The sequence below is a fragment of the Thunnus albacares genome, chromosome 14, assembly GCF_914725855.1.
Source record: "Thunnus albacares chromosome 14, fThuAlb1.1, whole genome shotgun sequence".
In the NCBI taxonomy this organism is placed as follows: domain Eukaryota; kingdom Metazoa; phylum Chordata; class Actinopteri; order Scombriformes; family Scombridae; genus Thunnus; species Thunnus albacares.
In genome coordinates, this window is record NC_058119.1 from 4,857,178 (window position 1) to 4,881,940 (window position 24,763).

The following is a 24,763-nucleotide window of genomic DNA, read 5'->3' on the forward strand; positions in this document are numbered from 1 at the left end:
GCAGACATTTAAATACAGTTTGACAAGTTATTATATTGTAAGTTGGTAGAGGGTTGCGCATGTCTTACCAAGGCCCAGCAGGTCCACGGCCGCCTCTGTGCCTTTCTTGGGACTGGCTCTGCACTCTGACTGCTGAGAAAAAGACAAAGAGAAAGGTGAGAGGAAATTATTTAGTATAATGTCCAATTTACCTCAGCTCACATTGATGTGTTCTTAATTTCACATTATTATAGAGACGGGCAGTTATATACAATGATTTGACCTGCCAATTAAAGTTTTTATACAGCAAACCAATACTGACCTTTATTAAAAACTAGCCCACTAGCCATAATGATGAAGGTTCCTGCCTTGGCACAGTTACAGATGATAAATATAGATATTAATTTATCAGGTACCCTGTGGATTTTCTGATCAGCAGTGGCTCTATGGAGCAACGTTTTAATGACCAGGCCCTTGTTTTTATTTGTATCTCTTCTTCTATGGATGAAGGCATTAATGTCACACATCCCTGCTGACATTTCTGTATGATTCCACAAATCAACAATTGGTGGCGGTAACACATGAAAAACAAACAACAAAAGAGCAATGCACCAGCAAAAGTGTGGAAAGAAAATCCTTTGAAAATGTTCTATGAGGAAGGAGGAAAGCAAGGGAGAAAAAAAAAGCAGAAAGAAATAGATAGAGAGAGAGAGAGAGAGAGAGAGAGGAAGAGATGAAATGACAAAGATGGGACAGGAATGAAGAAGGGAGGAAGGGGGATAGATAGATAGATATAAAGTGAGATTGGAGAGAAAAACGTAGTGAGGGAGAGAGAGTATAAAAGGCTAACACGTGGGCCACAAGAGATCTACAACGCTGGCAACAAACCCAATTTCCCCCCAACAAAAGATCGATGGACCACATTAGATTCAATGTCGTTCCAATCCAAGGCAATGAAAACAATTACAGTGTCCACGCCTAATCAAGAATGCATTGGCTGCGAATTGATGTGTGTTGGGACTGCAGCAAGGCTTTGGTCGTTTATGTACAGCAGCAAAAGGTTGGTCTGTGTTGTGCATTTCTATTGACCGACAGTGAAGTGCAGCTATACAGGAGTCTATAATAACAGGAATGATAGAGAAAGCACTAATAAAACCACGGTGTCTTTGCCTATATGATACAAAAACTGAACCTGTGACCTTGTTGAGGTTTTTGTGCTATTAAACTACAAGATTCAATCAATTTAACTGTTCAATAACCCCAGTGGTACTCTTTTCAAAGCAATGCATTGTGTTGCATGAGATTCTTCAGTGCTGGTTTAGAGATTTTTTGTACTTACTGAAACAAGAAAAAGTGCAAATTCGCAATAGCTGCGATCATGTACGCACATGCATCCACGAGTTCATGCATTCACACACACACACAACCTCACCAACACTTGACCTGCACCACAAATTTCAGCCTCATAGATAGAAAGTTGTTGCCACTCCCACTGCCAGTTGGCATGAACAGTTAATCAGCTGTCCTTCGGCTCACGACCAACCTTTCCACAAAATCTCTTGCAAGTCTGTGAATACATTTGGAAGTTATTTGCCTTTTTGCAATAAGCCACTCTCATTGCCGCGCCCTCTTTTAGCCAATTGGCATGAACACAAACACACACCTTCACACACACACATGACTTTCATGCCAAATTTCATCCTCCTAAGATGAAAACTGTGGTCTACAAAGTGTGGGGAACTAACAGACAGCAAGCTATCGAGCTGTTTGTCACAGCAAAAAAAGTTTTTGGGGAAAATAAAACTGTCATGAAAAGCTATAAATCTAAAAGTTGTCTTCTAAAAATCTTGCAGCTAATACAATACAAATGCAAAATACATATATGTTTGATCCTAAACCAAACTCATTGGTCAAGGCATCCGTTGCCTAGAGGTTAAGGCACATAACATATAACTGCCATGTCAACAGCAAGATTTAAACCCCTCCCTCCCTCCCTCCCCCTCTCTCCCCTGGATAGGAGGATAATGCACTAGAATAAATGCAAAATGCTGCCTACAAATCCTGAAAACAAAACAAAACCGAAGAAGAAAAAGCTCTCGTATTTGTCAAACACTAATCTGAAAAATCCTCCACAGAAAAGCGCACACCTCCATTAAGAGTGTTGGCATGTAAAGTGCAACAAGAAAAAAAAAAAAATTGTTGTAGCATGTCCATTTGATTTCAGACATTTCAGACTCTCGCACACAAAATTCAGATTAAAAAGCCTTTCAATGCAACATCCCACACAGCTGCTGTGGGACAGAGAAGAAAGAAAGAAATATCACTGTGCATAAAACGCTTAAGTTCCCCGTTGTATGTTCAGAAGGATTTGAACAGACGTGCTGCCAAAATCCATCTCTAAACTCTGACAGACATGTTGGATTTGCCTGCTTCCAAACTGGTTATTGAGGAATGGACATCCCATGTAATTAGTTATCTGGGGTGACACTGAGTGATGCAACTGACAGACAGCCAGCGACAGACTGTGATTGGCTGTCAGGGTCAGTTCTGTTTGAAGAGAGAGAAAAAGTGGAATTGGAGGGGAGGCTACAAATCAATAACCAACCCCCCCCCATCCAACAGGTGAATAGAGTCCTCAGTTGATGGTGATGCATGCCAGTTTGAATGAAAAACCACTGAGCAAACCCCTCTGATGACTGCTGTCACATCAGATCACTATCATCAGAATACACGCCAGACAAACACATGTGCTGACATCTGTCATGCTGAATGTCTGAACGGGGGCAAAGTCTGCTGTAAGTTCAACCCTGATGTACACGACGGCTTCTGCTGAGGCCAAGACGAGAGGAGTGACAGTGAATCCCATTTTTTCTTCTTTTATCATACAAGAATCACTATGACAAAGACTCAACACCTAATATTACAAAAACCATGAGTTCATCAGTTGTTGTTGTTTTTTTTTTGAAAAATGTATTAATTCATGTGACAGTCAACTCGGAAACAAACACCAAGGGACTAGAATAATCAAGACGGGGAAGCGAGCTGCCAGAAATGGTAATACTGTATATAAATATTCATTAAGTACAAGAAACTGGACCTAAGATCCCCCGGGTACCTGTGGCATCCTAATTACATCAAAGCATGAGATAATGCTATTATAAAAAGTGCTTGATGAGCAGATAAGCAGCAGTTTGAAAGCAGACAGCAGCTTGTGTATCTGGAATTTATACTTCAGCTTGCTGCTTATATTAAGAGGACAGCACAGGCTGACATCTTAAAAGCAAAAACAGCAGACTGAACATGCACACTATGGCATGACATTTAGTTTTTGTAGATCTCCACCACCTCCGGCACCTGCACAACAACAGGTCAAAATACATGAAAGAAGGCTGCTGTCAGGGCCGGTGAATAACAATAAAATAATGAGCACATAATGTGCTTTTCATAGTGAAATTTAAAAGGGCATGTTTCTCAGACAGGAATCATCCCCCAACTCAGTCTGAAACAACAGATGATCTTTAAGAGATATCTTTAATAAATATGACACAAAACAGTGAATGTGATCTCAAAAAAATCTGTCAAAATCTACAGGTAAAGAGCTTAAACAGCTGGATAAAGAACTTAATTTACTTACACTTCCACAGGTCTGCACTTTGCTTTGTCAAATCTGAACTTCACAGTAAATACTGAGTTCAAGGGTTATCAGTCTTGCTGCTTGTTGAGAAGTATCTCTAAAATCAAACCATTTCTGTCAGCTGCTGACCTGAAGGAAGCTGTTTATGCTTTCATTTCATCCCGTCTTTATTGTTGTAATGCTCTATATTTAACACAAAAAAACAACATGCTGAAAGTCTGCAGTTGGGTCCAAAATGCAGCTGCTCGGCTTTAAGAGAAGAGAACACATTACCCCAATCATAATATGCCTTCATTAGCTTCCAGTCGCTTCAAAAATGCTGCTTACTGCTTAGCATTAAATGGATTGGCTCCAAGCTATATCTCTGACCTACTAAACTCATAGGCACATGACAGCACAGGAAGGTCTGCAGAAAAGAACTCTTCCTAAATCAAGATTGGGTGAGAGTGCATCTGCTATAACTAAACTGTGGGATGACTACAGTTCACAACCTGCACCACTACTTCTCTATTTTCATCAGCTAAATGTACTCGTCTTTTAATGGACTTGTATAAATTTATATCTCTACACATTATGCTGTTTGATTTATTTATGTAATATTTATTTAATTTGATCTGGTTTTATTTTTCACTGTATAAACTTATTACCGTGTCTCACGTTCTTTGCTTGAGCACTTGGCAATTATGTTAAGAAAAGTGCCGTACAAATAAAGTATTATTACATGTGCGCTACTTTAATGTGACGTTCATTATATTTTGAATTATACAAATAGCACTCATATAGCGGGGTGTCACAGTGGCCCAGGGGTCTGTGCAGTAACAAAGATCTTGCAGGTTCATTGCATCACACACTGCGCAGGATAGGTCTAATAAAATCTCGGTTGCAATCTGTGTCTGTATGTTTGATATCGGTTTTGATGCATATCAGACCATGTGATAAATGCCTTCTTAATCATGGGGCTACGGGGCAATTTTGAAAAAAAAAATCCAAGGGAGGACACATCATCAACTTGCATCATCCATCTGCAGTGCCTAACTGTAAACAATAAGCTTATCATAACTGATAAGCTACAGCCACATGACTTTTTAAAAACTTTTTAAAAAATATGCACGATGTTGTATCATGCAGTTCTGCATCATTTAATGCTGTATTCCTACTAGTTGGTTTGTAGCCGTGGGTAAATTATATTATTATTATTATTATGTGAAAAAAGTATAAATATTTAGTATAAAGTCTTTTGAGGCTGAAGACTACAAATTTGAAAATGAAACAAATCTGGGGGTGCTCCAGGCTCCATTAGTCGCTACTAGCATAACACACCTGAATCTCCCACTGAACTGTCTGTGGTCAAATTGCATTGTGTGGAATGTAGGTGCAGGTAGCTTTGACAAAGAAGAAGAATGCATGGAATAAAAAATCTTATCTATATTTATCTTTTTCAAGATCAATGCAGCACTCTCCATAGGGAGTCCAATGACAATGTTACAGGAGCACAATGCTAAATCGAGCACTGCATCACCAGCTACCACTGCACCAAATGATGAAACCCGGTACCCACAAAACTCACACACAGACACGCACACATACACAAACACCTGCAGCTCCCGCTCTTTATGGAAGCTGGCAACCCATTGAGACTGTACTCAACATCCTTACGCAACACAGCATTCCACTGTCCTCCTTCACACGTACGAGGCAGATGAAACAGACGTCTTATTCTCCGAGGAGAGGCAGAGCGGGGCGATGGAACAAACAAAGTGCAAACAACACTAAAAGAGGGAGAGGAAAAACAAATAGTGTGGAGGGAGAGGAGCGGGAGATGAGGGCTGCAAATTGGTTAGCGGGGAGAGCGAGTGGGCGTCGGGGAGAGGAAAAATACAGAGGACGGATACAAGAGGGACAGGAAATAGAGGACGAATGAGAGCATGAGGAAGAATAAACATGAGGATGATTGAGGGAGACATAAGACAGATGGCTGCAGACAGTGCGGCTGACAAGTAAGTCTATACCAGCAGCAGAGGTGGCAGAAGCTGCAGCAGTGCTAGCCACACCTTCAATTCCAAGACAGTTTTATCTATCTTTCAAAGATTTTATTTAAAATACACAGGCTTTTATTTGAGACAGGCTTATTATAGAGACCTTTGTTTCGAAATGTTCCTGGTTTTGTAACTAAATTTCTTCATGTTTAGTGAGAAACCTCTCTGTGTTATGATCGTCTTCCGTTTTAATTTGCTGTTGTTAGTTTGCTGTTAATGCAAACTCAACACTTGCTCCATTTTTAGCAGGCGTCTTGATAAATTCAGGACAATGTACGTGTCCACTGCACTAAATCCATCAGTACAACAGATACTAAACATATCCAGTTGTGACTACTTTGCTGTTTTTTCCATCTATGTCCAGCAAGTCAATGAAACTAAAAATGACCAATTGGAAGAGTTCTCAATTGATTTAGCATTGCAATCTATAACACTGTCGATGGATGGACAGTTTTTAAGAAAAGGATTGAAAATCGTTGTCAAAATCTGATACCTACATAACCCATAATGCAACTTGACTCATATTCGATTCTGATGTGTTATACTAGTAGCAGCTAATGTAGTCTGGAGCTGCTAGCTTCCAGCAGAGATGAAAAGCAGCTACAGAGGTTGATTTATCAGATTTCACACATCTCTCTCTGGAGACACTAAAGGCTTTATACAACTCTTTTGCATATATGCAGTAGGGATATGCAGAGGGCCCATTATTTGTATTTGTATCTATATTTGTTGAGGCAGCAAAATTATTTATATTTGTATTTGTATTTAGATAAAAGTGGAAATAGGCGTAAAAATCCTGTTTTTGTTTTTTATTACACTTTTAATTTTAGGATATTAGTGTGTTAAAATAAATGTTTATGAATAAACTATCTTACAAAGGAGGTCACTACATCGGGTCTGGAACCAGAGTCTCCCAGATCATAGACGACTGCGCTGACTACTGAGATAAAACTTTGGTCATTGCAATGGTACAGACAGACCTCTTCCTGTCTATGCACCCATAACACAGAGACAGCACAGTGTGTAACATGTAGGCAAGAGCTTCAAAGGTGATTCTTGCTTTGCGTTTTTCATTTATTGCCTATTTTTTACAACTTAACTTTGTGGAAAGGAGAGAGGGAACAACAGGTTATGGAGAGTCCCTTGAGAGAACTTTGCGTGTCAGTAGCTCAGCTTTATCTCTGGGGAACATCCCCAACTCTGAGTTATGTCCAAATAAGGAAATGTGCTTCATGTAGCAGGTAGATGTTGAGACAGCAGAACAGAGGAGAGAGATTGAGATAGCGATGTAACCGACCTGCACACTGGTATTTGACATGAGTTGTTTTTCTTCCCGAAAACAAATCATTTTTAAAATATTTGCACAAAATAAATGTTTGTAAAAAGCCTACTATTTGTGCTTTGCCAAATAACATATTTGGATTTGGGCACACCCCTAATATGCAGTAGCACTCTCCCAACACCTGAAAAGAGACTAATGAATAACTCACCCTTAAATTGGTGAATAAGAACAGCTTTGTTGAAATAATCTCAATTCAAGGTCCACTGACCAGCTTTTTGGGAGCTTTGACAAAAAACAGTCACAGCATTGATTAGAAAGATCAAGGAGAACATTCACATCAGTCTCCAAAGACCATCTCTGAACCGAGACAGGGGTTACAGCCTCCCACCCATATACAACCACTTGTTAACACATGACCGTTGTTCCACACTTAGGTCAAGTGATGACACCTGAGCCTGTTCCATTTGCTGATATAGATCTGTTAGATGCAGTTGAAAGCTCCACAAAGGCTAGTAAGCAAACTCTGAATTGAGAATATTTTGTCATACTGTTCCTATTTACCAATAATTTCCATAATTCTAGCTTCTACTATGCCATTTTTTTGTTCGGTGTTAAGCTAAGTCACAGTCAAACAACATTCCTGCACACATGATTCACATTAAAAGGTCAACAATGAACTTCCACGCACAAACAGACCCCATATCTGTTAAAAACAGTAACTAGGACTAGGACTTTACTATTTATGGTGATGGAGTTAGTGCTGTGGAACTGTAATATACATTATGCTGAATCTACCATTGAGATTTGGTGATTCTTTGAATATGGGCTTTTACTGGTAGTTGTGGTAGCTGCTATGGTGGGAGCAGTTAGTACATTAATGGTCTTGGTAGCGCTGCAGGGAGTGGATTGTCTTCTTGTGGCTGACAGCTGCCTTATTAACAACATAAAAGAGAATAATAAAACTGCCACTGAATGGATGAGCCAGTGAGGCCAAAGACAGACAGCTGCAGTGGAGGGAGGAAGAAGAAAGAAGAGGAGAACCAGAGAGTTCACCGAAGAGGAAGGGGAGGATATGGAGGTCAGCCCCGGGGGTGGTGGGGGGTGGGGGGAGTGGGCTGAAAGGGAGGCATGAAGAAAGCGGAGAGCAGGGGGACAATTAGGAGGAGGAAGAGGAGTGTTGAATGTGGAGCAAGGCAGAGATGAAGAGGGTTAGGAAGCAGTGAAGGTGGAGAGGAAGAGGATGTGAATTACGGGGAGGACAAGCGGGGAAAAAGTAACAAAAAGAAGATAAATGACGAGAGGGGGAGATGATGAAGGGAAGGACAGGGATGAAGGAGAAAGATGGCATAAAGACTGATGATGGAAGAAATAGAAGATGAGGATGGACAGAGAAGAAGAGGAGGGCGATAAAAAGACACAGTGGGCAGGAGGCCAGATGTGTGTGTGTGTGTGTGTGTGTTGTGTTTATGTGCTAGGTGTGTGTGCATGGAGTGAGGAGAAGTGTGTTGAAAATGCATTATCAATACAGGCTGAGACGTCCATATCATAAAGTCTGCAGCCCCCCAACTCTCTACAACACACAACACAAGACTCTGTGTGCGTGTGTGTGTGTGTGTGTGTGTGTGTGTCACCGCAGTAAGTCAGAGGCTGTTAAGTGTGCCGGCTGCTGCAGTTCTGCACCATTCAACACGATCTGTCACTCAGCTGGTGGCACTGACACACAGAGACTCACACACACGCACGCACGCAAACACACACACACATGCACACACATGCGCGTGCACACTCACACACAATCTAAAAAGGTTTTGTCACAGAGGGGAGATCTTAAGCTGCCACACGCAACCATCTCTTCCACCCAGTTACACTCATCTGACAGTCATGGAAAACCCATTGCACTTTAACACACACACACGCACACACACACACACACACACACACACACACACACTCATGCAAATAAAGGTAACAACAAACACTCGAACTCAAGAAATAATGCCAATATGCATCCACACACAGCATGAACTCACACACATTGTTACACAGGCGCTCACTTGAAATGTATGCACCCACAGAGACACAAACAACACACACACACGCACACACACACACATACACACACTCTCGAGTGTTTGAGGAAGGTCACGGTGTGGTCTGACGGCTGATGCGTGACGGCGCCGTTCAGGGAAAGAATACCTAATCAAATCAAAACACTGGCTACACACACACACACACACACACACACACACACACACACACACACACACACTAATTTAAACAGGGTATTTTCAGAAGTGTTTCTTATTTGTCACTAAACAGGAGAGCTTCCAGAGCATCTACACTCTTGTTAGGCTGTGATTTTGAGAAAATGGCAGCCAGCTTCAGGTTAGAATTTGTTTGTTGGCTTTAGGGACACGCACACACACACACACACACACACACACACACACTTACTGAACGGCCGCTTTGATTCAGAGTACACACAGCTAGTCTTATGGGACCCACTTGGGGTTGAATTTGGGAAGCACACACTTGACAGACTGGATGTGAGGTATGCACACACTCAGACATGGACACACACACACAGATTTGGGGGAGGGACACACACGACGTGCTGGATTAGCATGTTGGTGCTAACATGGAATACTAGAGCAACAATCTACTGACTTTTTCTGTTGTTTTTGGTGTTTTAATAACTTTCTGTGAGAGTGTTTTACAGCTTAGTTAAGGCTACTTTTGCTAGAGTCTTTTCCCTCATAGCATCTCATGTTCCAGCAGAGAAGAAACAGGATTGGACCTCATGTTGTTGCTGTGAAACCCACCTGCAGCGTTTTGCATAAAGTAATTGGGTTTATAGTGTTTTACATACTGAATGGTGTCCTAACTTTACTGCACAGATAACCCCACACATACAACTCTCTAGTTTGTGTGTCTAAAATATAGAAAGTGAGAGGAGTGTAATTGCCTGAATGTGTGTGTTAGCGACGTGTTTGTGAGATAGTTGGTGTTTTAGTAACAGTTTTTGCATCTGATCTGTTAGATGTGTGAATCAGCATTCAACCTGAATGAGCTTGTGATCGTGTGTATGTTTGCGACACTGTGCTCTAAATGAAAAAGTTGCAGTGTTGGAAAGATGACTTTAGCACAAACCCGGAATCTCTGTTGTATGTATTTAATTTTTTTATTCCCTGCATTTAAAACTAGTGAGGTAACTATTTTAAAGAGGACATATTATGCACATTTATAGGTATATATCTTTAATCTGGGGCTCTTGGAATATCTGCATGATTTACAGTTCAAAAGCTTCATTATTTAACTCATTACTTTTTCCCGTTCGATACTCGAAATGTCAGCTTCTTAAATACATCCGTACATGTTGGAGCCATGGTTCTTTGATAAAAAGTTAAACGTACAAGTCTGTGTACATAAAAACTTTGAGGTAGAAGTTAATTTTGACTCCCAAGGTGCAGTTCGGCAAGAAACATCCAATCACCGAACTTAAAATCGTGTTACGTGTGCAGCTAATGATGATGTTGAGAAAATTGAAAGGACAATCTGGAGCTTAAATCAATTCACTTTAGAGTTTTTGGTAAATTGTGGATGAATTCAGCAACTACAGGGTTATGTTTTGTTCTCAATGTTTTGAATTCATTTTTTCTGATTTGCTCCTCTGATTGTCTTTTCCTCCATAAGAATGGCAGCTGACACTCATGGGTATTGCAATATTTTCAGCCATCTGTCAAACAGAGACGTTGGAAGTAGAGGGTGCGGGGGGGGGGGTGTGACAGTTTCGACAGCTTCTCTTTACTGCAACAAACATTTTAGAGCTTACATTTGTCTGACTTTCATATTTCCTTACATAAAGAATACATGCTTTCATACCCTCGTGATGTGATTGTCAGAAATGATAAGCCTGTCTCCTGCTCAAAGCACTTCATGCGTATTTAACTATGTAAACAGCCAGGCCAGTGCGGGTCGCATCATCTTTAGCCAAGAAGGGCTTCTTAGCAACATAGCAAGACAAACTGTTGACCCATGTTAATAAAGTTTAATTCAACGTATGCTGAAGGTTCAATGCACCAGTTGAGCTACCTACAGGTACCTATTTTTCTATTTCCGCCTATTTTCATTTGGCCTCATGTTCTGTTTCATGCAATCTATTTTTGAGATATATGACTATAGGGGATAGCCAGCCTTCATTCAGTAGTATTTGTACCTTCAAAGGCCGATGATTTGCCTGATGACTTTAGATTTTGCACTTTTTATTCAAATTTTTCATCCAGTTAAAAGACATACTTAAAAACGACCAAGATCTAAAAAGTTTATTGTAAAAATATGGCTTAAAATTGAATAAAAGTTAATGACAGTTTCTGGCGGACAACCAACGCCAACATATTATCTTTATCTTGTTGGTAGACACCATTGCAACAAACAACCACAACACCCACAATGCACACAGGATGATTATCATTTTGTGTGCGTGTACTATTTGGTAGAGGGCTAAGATGCCATTGACAGGCGACCAAATGAAACAGACCGTTACCTTGATTAAAACTACAAACATATTTACAGCACTCCATGCCAGAAAATAGTTCCAATGTCCCTGCCACCAAACTGATGAACAAAACATGATTTTTCAGAAACTATGTTGAAATAATTCAAACTGGTGGCCATTATTCAAACCTATATGATCGTTACATTATCTGGGTCAGTCTTGTGTTTCTATGTTCAGTAACTACACTACTCCAAGGTGTTCCTCCATGTTTTCTGGTATGGAAAAAGAGTCGGGAGAAAACTAGAAACTATATATTTTTTTTTTAAAAAATGGAATTTTATCCCACATTGGGTAAACACATAAAGGTTAAGGAACATGATGAGAAAGGACAGTGTGTACTCCGAGCTCATGGACTACAAAAGAACTAAAGTGCTTTTTAGAAAAGAGGTGACTTCATTATCTCTCTGGTTTTTTTCACCCTCTCCTCACCTCCATTCATCTCCATCTCTCCTTCATTTGTCCCTCCCTCCCTCTCCCTCTCTCTCTCTCTCTCTCTCTCTCCTCCTCTCTCTTTCTAGCTCTCTGCATGTCTGTCGCTCTCTCTACAAACACTAAATCACTGTCGTCCCGTTGGACTGCTGGTGTATGTTGTCTTTTTCTTTTCAGCCCATGAATAAATGAATAAATTATCAAAGAGAACAAGAGGCTGCTTTCCTTCATGGAAAACACTGGCACGTGCCTTTGTTGGAGACAGAAATGAAGGAGTGTGTGTGTGTGTGTGTGTGTGTGTGTAGTTGTGTTTGTGTGTATCTTTGTTCATTCAGTGCAGGGATTTGGGGAGTGTGTTATCGCTAGGTGCTCCGTACATCTGGACTGTGTTGGGCTCTCGAAGGTTCCCGATATTGGATGTGACACACACACACACACACATGCATAAACACACAGACACACACACACACACGCAGTAGAAGCAGCAGCTAAAAGCATATCTGTGGTCGATTGGAGTTAGTTTGAGCGGATGGTGTGAAGGGCAGCCAAAGGAGCAGCGTTCTGTGACTAATAACGTCACACACATACACACACACACACACAAACACACACACACACACGCCACACACGCCACACACATGGACAGCAGTGCTCTCTGAGGTCTAGCAGTCAAAGGATCGATAGCGTAGCCACAATGAGGCTAATCAATAAGCTGGATTTGCACTGCTGGAGGAAGAGATTCAAGCCTGCTTCCCAAGAAAACACACACACACACACACACACACACACAAAGACATCCACCCTCCCCCTCTATAAATGCACAGATGCACAAATACACACACAAACATCCCCCCTCCCATCCCGCACACACACACACAACCACATCTCCCCCACTGTGATGCAGCAGAGCCTATGTGCCACTGAGACGCTTATATCCCAGCTTACCTCTCAAAACAGAGTGAGCCATGTCCACTGAGCTGGTTGGCATTTACACAGCTCAAAGCTTTGTGATATATATCACACCACAGATTTATTGTCAATCATAGATTTGTGTCAAAGCCTGGACACAAATGCGTCAGTCAGTCTGATTTTACCAGAACTGTCGATATCATCACTGTCAAATTGATTCATATCTTGGTCTAATGAAACCATGAAGGAGATGCCTCTGTTTCATGCAGTCATTAATGCATGTGTTACTTGAAGTTAAGACTTCTTCACCATTGCTTTCAGTTTTGCTTCACTGAAGAGTATAAACTTTTTTTTTTTTTTTACTCCATCCACCGTCTGTCATCGCCATAAGCTTCACAAACCTCCAGAAGAACAGAACCGTATGAAGTATCATCCTCACCTGCTCCGTCGGCTGTTAGCGAGTAGTTCTGCATGTAAATGTTTAGCTGTATTCACATGGAGTGGGGAGGTGGAGGAAATATGACTTTGACTGGATGAATGAAGTTCAAACATTATTTTAGGTTATTATGGTAGCAGGGAATGCTACAGTAAAAAATAGACTGTGTCAGTTTTAAAATGCTTTTCAGCATCTCAGCGTGCAGAGCTGCGACTAACAATTATTCTCACTATCAATTAATCTGCTGATTAATTTCTCAATTTATCATTCTGTTTTTAAAAGGTTGGAAAATAATGAAAAAAGCCTGTTGTCATTTTCCAGAGTTAAAGGCGACATCTTGTTTAGTCCGACTGACGGCTCAAAATCAAAAGATATTCAGTTACCTGTATGACAAAGAACAGCAGCAAGTCCTCACTTTGAATGTTTGGCATTTCTGCCTAAAAAACAGCTGAAATAATGAATTGATTATCAAATTAATTGCTGATTCATTTTCTGTTGATTGGCTAAACCTTTAATCGACTCATCATTTCAGTGTCTGAGTATTTTCAGACCTGTTTCAATTACTAAAAACTTAGAATGGGTTTTCCTTTAGTTTGGTTTGTTGTTTTCAAACCCAGCTTGGAAAATTGTTTGAAATTAGAATATGGTTCAACCCAATACTGATCCAAAAATCTCCATATTACACAAATCATCCCACTTACTCAATCAGGAGTCACACCACCATTAAAGCTGGCCTTTTAAATCAGTCTGTTGCTCATCTCTATAATGTTACATATGATGCAAATTGTTGAATTTATGTTTTATCTATATACAATTGATCAGCGCTGTCAGCTGTGAGAAACCTTTGAATTACCCTGAATCTAAACCATATATTTTGATCAGGTACTATTAGCATATGGGCTTCAATTGAGAATGACAGTGTTGATGTAGGCTCTTAGGCCTTCCATTTTATAATATATAGTGAGTCAGGGAATGTGTTTTGTACCACTTCCAAACCACCTCCTATAATTTGGCATTGGCTAAAAAGCCTCAGAGCACAGGTCTTCACAGGTTGGACCCGTCTGAAATGGATGATCTGAACCTGACATGCATAAATAATTTTATTTTAAAAGAGGCCTGATCTGAAAGGCACCCAAGGACAGTCAGACTGGATCTGAAAAGACCGGAGGATGATTACAGCCAATCCAAAATGTATTTGAGCAGTATGATAGGCCATCAATCAAGGAGCTGATGCTGTCAGATAGAGCGGCAATACATTTTTATCATCATTCCTAGGGAAATCATTTCAATTGTGCTCATTATTATTGTATCACATTATTATATCACATCTACTAGAGAATACCCAAGAAGTGCTCCAAATTAAAACAAAAAAAAAAAACCAATACAATCACAGTCTGACAGAGATTGACAGTCTGACAGTCAGTCATGATTAAACATCTCTACATGTCTAACCATTGCTGGTACCATCATCTACACCTAGTCCTTTTCTTAACATTTAAACCTGAATGAAGACTCCTCAGGAAGCAAAGTGAAGCAAAACATCATTTTGGTGGAGCTCTTTGGCTTTCTATCAGTGTGACCACACAAGTACGTAGCACACACATACTCAGATGCCAGCGTCCAATCAACATTGTAGTTTAATTGGTGCCTACAGGCAGGCATGGCACAGGAAGTGAGAAAAAGGAGACAAAGTTGAGCTTTGACAACCCCAATCAAGCTGGTATGAATAAAAACGGTTCCTATGAATGCAGAGAAATGACTACTTGATATTCCGGTGTGTGTGTCAGGCTGAATGTCTGTGCATGACTGTCTACATTTAAATCAATTCATGTATGTATGCAGTTTTTATCCATATCATGTATATCTTTGCCTAAAGTATCGTGCTGTATATTTAATTTTATGTTCTCTCGACGTTCACCTCTGATATGGAGATTTCTGTATGACCACAGCTGGTGAATATGTTATTACTATTTAATTTAAGATGGCTGGGCAGAAAGGTCAGTGCTTCTTGTTAATTTTTCATTTAAATGCCTAACATATCCCAGCGTTCCTCCTGTCAGTGAATAGATACATCACCCTGCCTGCCCTTGAGCTGCAAAACATACTGTAAAGAATTTATTTAGTCTGTGAGGAGAGAATTTGAGTGGATTTTGAAGGTCAAAACACTGTTTGAGAGATTTTTTCCTGACAAGCAAATACAACAGGGCATGTAAAAAGGCCAGGTGAAAATAATGAGTAGTGGTGCAAAAATATTACAAACTTAAGGAGAAATCCATCAGTGTCTCTCATATGTATCACTGTTCTGCAATGAATAGAAGACTATTAAAGTAGATTTAGAGGCCATATGCTCTGCTGGAACTCATTCAAACATCTTCTGCAATGGCAAAATATATTACATTAAACAGTTCATTGATGTAGAGAAAGGATAACCACCTCTAGACCTCAAGGACTCAGCACTTGTACAAAACATGGATGAGCAACAAAGCAAAAATCTTCATTCCAAACCTCATCAAAGGAACTGCGGATACATCTGACCAAAATGAAGTTTCTTGCAGGGTGGCTGGCATTCAATCTGGGTGACAGAGTAAGGAGTCTAGTAATTTGGAGAGGCTTCAATATTTGGAAGGATATTAAACCATTGCACCTTTCACTTGCCCTCTGGCTGATTCCATTAGCAGGATTTCCAGGCACAACGGACTGAGAAGGGACCCTAAAACTGGAATTATGCTTTTAAGAAGATGCACGCAGTGGTGGAAGAAGTATTCAGATCCTTTACTTAAGTAAAAGTACCAACACAGCAATGCAAAAATACTTAATTATAAGTAAAAGTCCTGCATGTAAATACTACTTACGTAAAAGTATATATGTATCAAAAGCAAAATATGTAGTGTGATAACCATGAGAAGGTTAGAGTGGAAATCACTATTTGGTGGAGCTGCTAACAACTCATAGACATCTGAAACTAACAAGGAGCCCCAACCAGACTGCTTTTTTGTAAGAGGTAAAGTCACTAAAGCTGTCAAAGTACAATATTTCCCTCTGAAATGTAGTGGAGTGGAAGTATAAAGTAGCATCAAATGGAAAAATACCTCAAAATTGTATTTAAGTACAGTAAGCGTACGCATCTAAGCGTCTCTGCAAACCAGTGAAGGATGATATAGCAAACTGTAGGAGGAGCAGACGTGCACATCTTCCAAATCTCAATGATGCATCAAGCAAATCTGAGCATCAAATAAGCTGGTTGGTTGAACAAATTTCTGACTGGACTCTCCGAAGGACCCCTGAGCATGTTTGCCAGTGTGCAGCCCGGAGAAGCATGTTTCAGCCTTAAGGCAGGTGTAGGAATTCACTGGGAGCATCGCATTTGCCAACTGGCCTGAGAGCAAGTGCAACGCACACCAGCAGCGTCACATAGCGTTGTGTCAATCGATACGGACACAAGGAATATAGTCAAAGCACAGCAGCTGGGATGTGCAGATCTGAGGACTGAATGTGACATGTCATGTTTGGACACTTCTTCAACCACAAAGATGAAGAAGTGAAACTGTAACAAAATACAACTGTGACTTTTGATGAAAGATCAACAAAGGAGCTCTTCATCAAGAGAAAACTGGACTCATCAACATTTAATCTGCCGTCTGTCTTGTACTTTCGGTATGACGTGTCACAAGCCAGTTATGTGCAGTTTTATGACATTATCACACAATACACAATACAATAAAGTTCATTCAGACATTTTTATAGTAAGTACAAGTATTTACAATTTGAATGAATTCTAAGAATGGAAAAGAACATGCAAGTGTCATTCAGGCGATAGATTTTAATATAAATATTCAGGGAGTTGTAGTTCCTCATTTCTCACATTCTGCATTATTGATTAGGTCATATCTCACATCTACGTCATGTGACTTGATGTGTCTCTGTATCTTTCTAGATCTATGATTCCCCTTTAGTCCCGCTCCACCTTATCTGGTGGAGGCAGCTGAACTATGGGCCATAAAAGCAGAGCTACTCTATCATTACAATACAATGAGAGCTGTTAAGATGAATGCACAAGTGAAACTACTGTTGGGAGACCAATATGCCGAGGTACAGCATGCAAGTTTCAATCACTGTCACAGTGACGTGCTGTGAAGGGACGACATCTGTCTGAACACCTGTGTTACGGTACGCTAGGGGAAAAATCAACAATTTTGTATGCTTGATTTAAGAAGTAAAGAAGACAGCATCATTTATATAACCAGCATGTTTGGGCTAATATAGCCTTCATTTTGAGATAGTTCTGCAATATGCTGATCAATGTAACTGTACAGCTCACAGTGCTGTGTGTTTCAGTCGGCCTCATTAGTAAGACTTTCTGCAGTAAATGTTTAGGATTCAAGAAAATCCGAGAGGTCAGCATCCGAAAACCTCAACGTGTCGATTTATATTCAGTTTATATCAGTGCTGATGACTGCTGTATGGATACACAGACAACAGAAAAATAAGGCAGACTCTACTGAACTAATGAGGTGAAATGAATTCTTACTGAATAATTCATAATTTGAAAAGTGAAAAGGGATTCAATAGTTGCAAACTTTAGAACAATAGCTAGATCTTATATTTAAGATTTACTGCTGATAATCCAGAATAAAAGCAAGCAGGTGAAGGTTCTGGATCAGATTGATGAACTTCTACAGATGAAGTGAATGGATACTGCAAGACTGAACTATTGAACTCAACTGACCTCTGCACAGCCTTTCACTTGGGCCTGAAGTGCAATTCAACCTATGACGTGTTGTGGACGAGTTTGACTAATGCTTGACTCCACTGTTCCCCGCAGCAGTTTATTCTCTCGTCCTCAAATAACACAAAAAGTACAAAAGTACTAGCCCAAATTTTAATAATCAATTATCCAAACACAAATTTCACCAAAACCAAAATTAAATTGAATCGAAACAGAAAAGGACGGGCAATCAAAACCCAAATAACCCCCCACCAACACTACTGCAAAAAACTGCAGGGGAATAACCAACGCTTCAATCATCTTCTGAATTAAAAGTCTTATGAAGCAGAGCCGGCTGAGTGCTACACCAACAAAATTTACTTTTAAATTATTTCATGGTATTTTATGAATATTACCTCTGCTCGAGCACATACAACGCTCCAAGGAGTTCAGTAAATGAGAGGTTCAAGTGCAACACGCGCTAGAGTAAATATCTCTGAGGACATAAAAACTTTTTATTATCCCTTTGTTTTATTGCTTCTCTTTATTATTCAGAACACAAAGGAAAGGAGGAGAGAACAGCAAAGTTCAACCGCCATATTGGTGTCATTTAATTAATACTAATCAAGTTTATTTTTAAGGTAGCAGTTACAGATGCTCCACAGAACAGTTATAAAACACTTATGAATGTCATGGTATATTTGCTAGTTTTTGGTGATTCTGCGGTTGTTTTTATGAAATGAATTTTCTAGGTTTTATTTCATATGTATGGTTGTTATAATTTGTGTTTTTAAAGATTTCATTACATTGATATATAATTTGCAACAGCAGATACATTTTAGAAGGAATTACAATGCTGCCGGAGTTACATTTTCTATTAAGTCAGTGAAAGCTGTTAATTAACATCTTTTTTTCCATGTCACACAACGTGGGTACAGTAGGCATCAGCACAATCACTGATAACATATTTCATTTATTTTCCCGCAGTTTCCATTAATACAGCACAATACATGATAGTAACCAAAGCATAATGAAAGCACTCTTTATGGTCATGTTTAGGCACGACATATGACGTCTGTACTGTATTGACATTCTATTAAAACCACTATTTTTTCCCTACTGTTAATCAAAGTGCTTTTGTCGCCTAAACACGGAGGATGTGAACAGTGATATATTAGTAATACAAGTACTATAAGCAATATAATGCTTCCTCTACTTGAAAAAGAGGTTGCCAGGTAACAAAATTAAGGCAAGCAATAACATTTATTTGGACAACATGAATGGGAAAACAAATTTGTAGGGTAAAATAATTCGTAGGAGACAGTGTAGATTTTATTGCCTTGTTTTAAGGTGCATCACTTACTTTATGATGCTTTTTTTTGGACTGATCATCTGTTTTAATTCAGTGGCGAGACAGGCTCCCGAGCTACACCGATGCCCTCTTGGAAGATGTCTTAGTTTATGTGTATTAGTACTTTATAGTGCAGTATGTCTCCGCAAATGTTTTGTGAGGAAGGAAATGGATTCAACATGTTTTTTGAGGCCTCAAGCATACAAACAATGTGTTTTGGTGAGCAACAATGAAGGTAAACAGAAACTTTGTTTGCAATAAAAATCCACAAGGCACCTTTCAGTTTGTGAAAAAGCTTTAAGCTTGTGAAAACTGTGCTGTAATGCCTTATGTGGCTCTGGAGGAGATTAAGAATTTATAGCAGAAAGTCTGTGTTACAAACTGATAATGTGGAGTTTGAATGATGTGAGCATTTACCAGGCGGTGCAGTATCCAGGATGTAGGAGCCTGAGTCCCAGAGACTTCAAGTCACCATATCTGCTGCTTCAGTTTTGACCAGTCTGTCTGTTGTGAGTCCCCCCAATACTAAACTGAGCACCCCTTTAAAAGACAGTGTGCTTTAATTGACAATATTTAGTCATCATTAGCTAATTGAATTGATCAATACTGCAGTGTCTGAAACCCTCAACCTGAACTGATCATAGTTTCATCTGACTCAACACACATACAGTTCTGTGAGGATTCTTGTAATATTTTGGTTATTTTTTCTACTACAAAAATTAATTGTCAAATTAAAAGCACAAAATACTGTCTCTTAGCAGCTGCAATCCAACAATACTGGAATCAGCCTTGAAAAATCCATATTATTGTATTGCACTGTAAATTAATTCAGCATGTGCTGCATTCAGTGTATTTTACACTCGTTTTTTGTTTTTGTGTCGATTTTAATAAGAGGAAAGAATAGCCAAAGTGCTACTTATGTAAAACTCTCTGAAGAGGAAAGGAAATGAAGTGAAGTGAAAGGAAATGAAATATTTCTGCTGATTAAAGGTCGGACTGTTCCACACTAAATGTGTGTGTGTGTGTGTGTGTGTGTGTCTCCTCTACAGATATGTACAGTATATTATCTGCATGGAAAGATGAAAGAGGTGCCGCTGCGTGATAAAGTGTTTCTTTGTACGAGAGAGAGAGAGGAGGGCACACATCAGACTGGAGGGGGAGAACAGGAGGAGAAAGAGTGAGACGAGGAGAGAGTGAGAGAGGGAGGGGGAAAAAAAGACAAAGTGAGTGAGAGACAAGGGAAAAGAGTGAGAAGAGAGACAGGGAGACAGGGAGAAACATGTTTGTCAGCACGTTTCCTGCTATAGTGGAGATTAAACAGCTTTCGGCACGTCAGCATACACTTAGGCTAACAAGTCTCTCTCTCTCTAACACACACACACACACACACACACCAGAAATGTCCTCAAACATCTCCTTGACACTGGGGCTCATCGACAGCAGGAGCACAGCTGATAAGGAGGAAGAAAAGGAGATGAACAAGGCCACATATCTCTGCTCACACACACACACACACACACACACACACACACACAGAGCAGTACGCAAACACACACATACATCAACCGAGAAGCTGCAACCTAATTTCTGATTCAAGGCAAGGTCTTCCTTTCTCTCTCTCTCTCTCTCTCTCTCTCTCTCTCTCTCTCTCTCTCTCTCTCTCTCACACACACACACACACACGAGCTGACAATAAAAGTGTCAGGTTAGCAGTCAAGTCAAATGCATTGGTCTAGGCTAGAGTAACAGTTAAGACGCTGTCCTTTGAGCTTAAAAAAGAAAAAAAAAAACCCACACAGCGTCTCTCAGAACATGAGCTGTGGTTGTAAACTGACTGTGAGTCAACATTATTTTGATGAACTACTGTTTCTAAGGTCAAAAATGATTTTTCACGCTCAGTTAAAATATATGAGAAACTATACCGACCACAAGCCACATGACCAGGAGAGTAAATGAGCCCTTCTAAGACAAGACAGATACAAGAGGGAGCCGTACTTTCTTTTATTCGACTGTTCTCTCCGTCTTTAGTCTGAACTGCCGCTGCTGTACTTTTCCTCCCAACAGGTGGCACATGCAGGCTGAACAGGAGCTGCAGGTAGAAGAGGAGCTCTGCACTTACATGATATTGTCTACTCTTTTTCTTATGTAACCTCAGTTCATACAAGGACGACTACATTTGGAAAATGTCATCAGAAAATTGTACTTTTTTAAAAATGTCCTAGCAATTTAAGGTATATAGTGGATAAACTAGGATTTACTCGGTTAATGTACATAATTTCTCTGTAACAATGTTTTGAAACAACTTGAACAGATGAATGAATATAAATATAATATATACATTGAACATAAATGAATAAAAAAATGAATAAATGCAATACCACAATAACCCGCATTACTTTATGAGAAAATCACTCTTTTTTAAGTGAGATAACTCACTTACGCACACTGATTCATTTGTGTATTGATTGTTTTTTTTTATATTTACATCCTTTGTTTTTCAATTTCAATTCAGTTTCCAAGTTTTAAGTGAATTAGTGAGAATAATCAAACGCTCTATTTGATTACGGATCCATTTTTTTTATGAGGCCAAATAAGACTCAAGCTGAATCCGTCCATTGTGACCTTTTGAAGTGAATTTGTGGGTTTACATGTGAAGACAGGAAGTGTAACAATATTCAAAAAGTGTGTAAGAAATAGCATTTTCAGCAATCGGGAATAATTATATGCTGATTATTTTTTATGACATCAAAAGCAAAGTGCAACATTTCTTTTCAACATTCAATTTTCTCAGAACACTGCAGCAAATTCTTTACAGCACTACAGTGTTCTTCAGATCAGCTTTGAATCCACCGACACGAATGATTTCAAAGCTCCACTAAAAATAAGACTTGAGATGAACAGCAGGTACAGACATTTTCACACACTGTTGTACAAACTGCAAAGATAATAATATGATATTAATTATGATTTAAGACTGTGATTCCAGTTTTAACAATGTCATATACATGAAAGTAATAATATAGTAAATATTCAAAACGTCAAATTGAGGATCTTCATCACAATGATGCAGAAATCATATAATAATAAATAAATGCAATATTGCTAGAGAGCAGTCTTGCATTGATTTGCAACATTGCCCACAAAGGCCTGATGCATCCAGAGATATAAAAGGAATAAATACAACATCTGAGACTCAAAACCAAAGACATCATTTCACTCTGCATTGATCTTATGTGTTCGAGCAACAAGGTAGTGCCCCAACTCCATAATTTTGTCTTTCAACTTCCTGTCTGCACTGGAAGTATGGATATATTGCATTGTGAATATTGACATCAGCTTCTTCTGATCACCTTCCAACTACATTTGACCTGTTTTATAATATAACAAACATCATGAAGGATTCATACAGCTGGAAGAACATGAGAAACTTTATTCTACAGAAGTCTGACAAACATCGTAGCCTCTAAATGTGAACTTGAATGTGTCTATAGTGTTAGCCTGGTGATAGACCATTGTCCAGCGTGTACTGGGATGGGCTCCAGCTCCCAGTGATCCTGCACAGGATAAGCAGAGTAGAAAAGGCAGTGTAGAAACCGCACCGTAGACACAATAATTGTTTAATAACCCGTGGAAATTTTCACCCGCGCTTTACAGGCAGAGAATCTTCCACAGAAAGTCTACAGTAACCTTTGAAAATTGTGTGAACCTTATAGAATCCAGTGTAATGCATTATAAACCACAATCATCATATGTCCTCCTCAGTGGAGAGGTTGTTATTATTCAAGAGGTGCTTCAGACTGCTACTCACAATAGTTTTTTTATATTTCCATGCAAATGTAGCACAAATTTCAACCGAATTTCCAGAAAAATCACAAAAAAGAAAGTTTGATTTGATGCACATTTCAATCCACTGCAATTATACAAATATTTGGAGTTGCTTCATCAAGATAAACAGCTGGCAGCACTTATCATCCGGTCGGGGGCCATTAAACCATCGCAGAAGAAGCAGGCGCAACGAGCAGCAGTCAAACCTCAAACGATGGAAAAACGATGTAGAAAACGTGGTGGAAACGTGATATTTCTCCTCATCGCTCCACACAGGTCTGATGTTTTTGTCTGCTGCTGGATGTTCATGTCCCATACATCATCATTTATTTGTCTAAGTCTGTTTCCATTGCAGTTTGTCGCATTTAGCTTTTATCAATACATTGACATTTTCTGCCTCGGCCGAGCGTTAAAACGTTTTTGCAGTATTTTATGTTTTTGGTGAGTGGAAATGAAGCTATTTTTTGAGTTTGAAATGGAAACAGCTTGGTAGATCAGTTCTTTGTTGGAAGTCAGGACAGAAATCTTGCAACAGAAAAGAAAGATGACAATAAAAAGGTAATAAACAGGCTGCAGAGTCCGGTATGTGAAAAGACGGAGGTAGAGTAAGCAACGTTAATGCCACAGAGTGAAGACCCCTGTGTTGTTACATTTCACTCTGAGTGGGTACAGTTGCCCACAGCCTACATTTCTGTTCCCTGTAGAGCATCTGAACACACACTACCACACACGCATACAGCGGCACCGCACCGCTGAGAGCTACATTATTCCCTCATCGCTTCCCAGGCCATGGAAATACTATGAATTTACTAACCATGACCCAGAAACACACACATTCACTGCTTCTGTGCTGCCTCTCCCCCCTCCTCCCCCCCACCCCACCACTCACTCACAAATACAAGAACACACACACACTATACAGTAGATATGCATGAACACACTACACTAAGTACAAAGCCAATGCCTGCACATACACACACGTTCTGTCTTCCACTGAAAAAGTATTCATGTCACACACACACACACACACACACACTAACCTCTGTAACAGACATCGGTAATTGCAGCTCATTCTCACGTCGGGAAGAGCTGGAATTACATGCAAGTCAAACCTGCACTATCTCGGTTAATAGCAGTCATTCCGCCAATGTTCAGGCTTTCCATCACTTTCCAGATATTCTCCTGAATCACAACGTTATGCGAGTTGTCCTTTGTGATGTTAGGGCATCTTTGTCTGGTGCAGTGAGCGTTAACAGTCTACTTTTTTAAAAAGCTAAATTTAGCTAGATCTGCCAGCAGCAAGGGCTTCACTCATCACACTGGGTGACAGAAGGCCTTTTTTTTTGAAGGACAAGAAGCAGAGTGTTGTGAGGGTAACGGTTATTACAGTTATGTTGGTAAAGCTAATTGGTTTGTTGCAGCTGTGGGTCAAGTTCCAGTGAGTTTATTACCACAACAACACTTTTCCCTTTTTCTAACAGTTTTTTCTTCACATGTTTACATCTCTGTGCATGAATGAGAAATGATCACAGAGGTAAACCAAAGCATCTGTGAGCAACATGAATGTTTATGAGGAGTTTCCCTTGAGGATTCGGTTCCTGCACCACAGAGGTGGAGCGACT

At 39.8% G+C, this 24,763-nt stretch overlaps 1 protein-coding gene across 5 annotated transcripts in view; it reads right to left on the reverse strand.

Moving 5' to 3' along the window:
* Nucleotides 1–24,763, reverse strand: part of smap1 (small ArfGAP 1) — a 112,242-nt gene that overhangs the window by 38,002 nt on the left and 49,477 nt on the right. For all 5 annotated transcript variants that reach the window (XM_044372800.1, XM_044372799.1, XM_044372803.1 and 2 more), the window contains one exon: nt 69–132. In XM_044372800.1, coding sequence (XP_044228735.1) covers nt 69–132 — 64 coding nt within the window. The remainder of the gene's footprint in view (nt 1–68; nt 133–24,763) is intronic.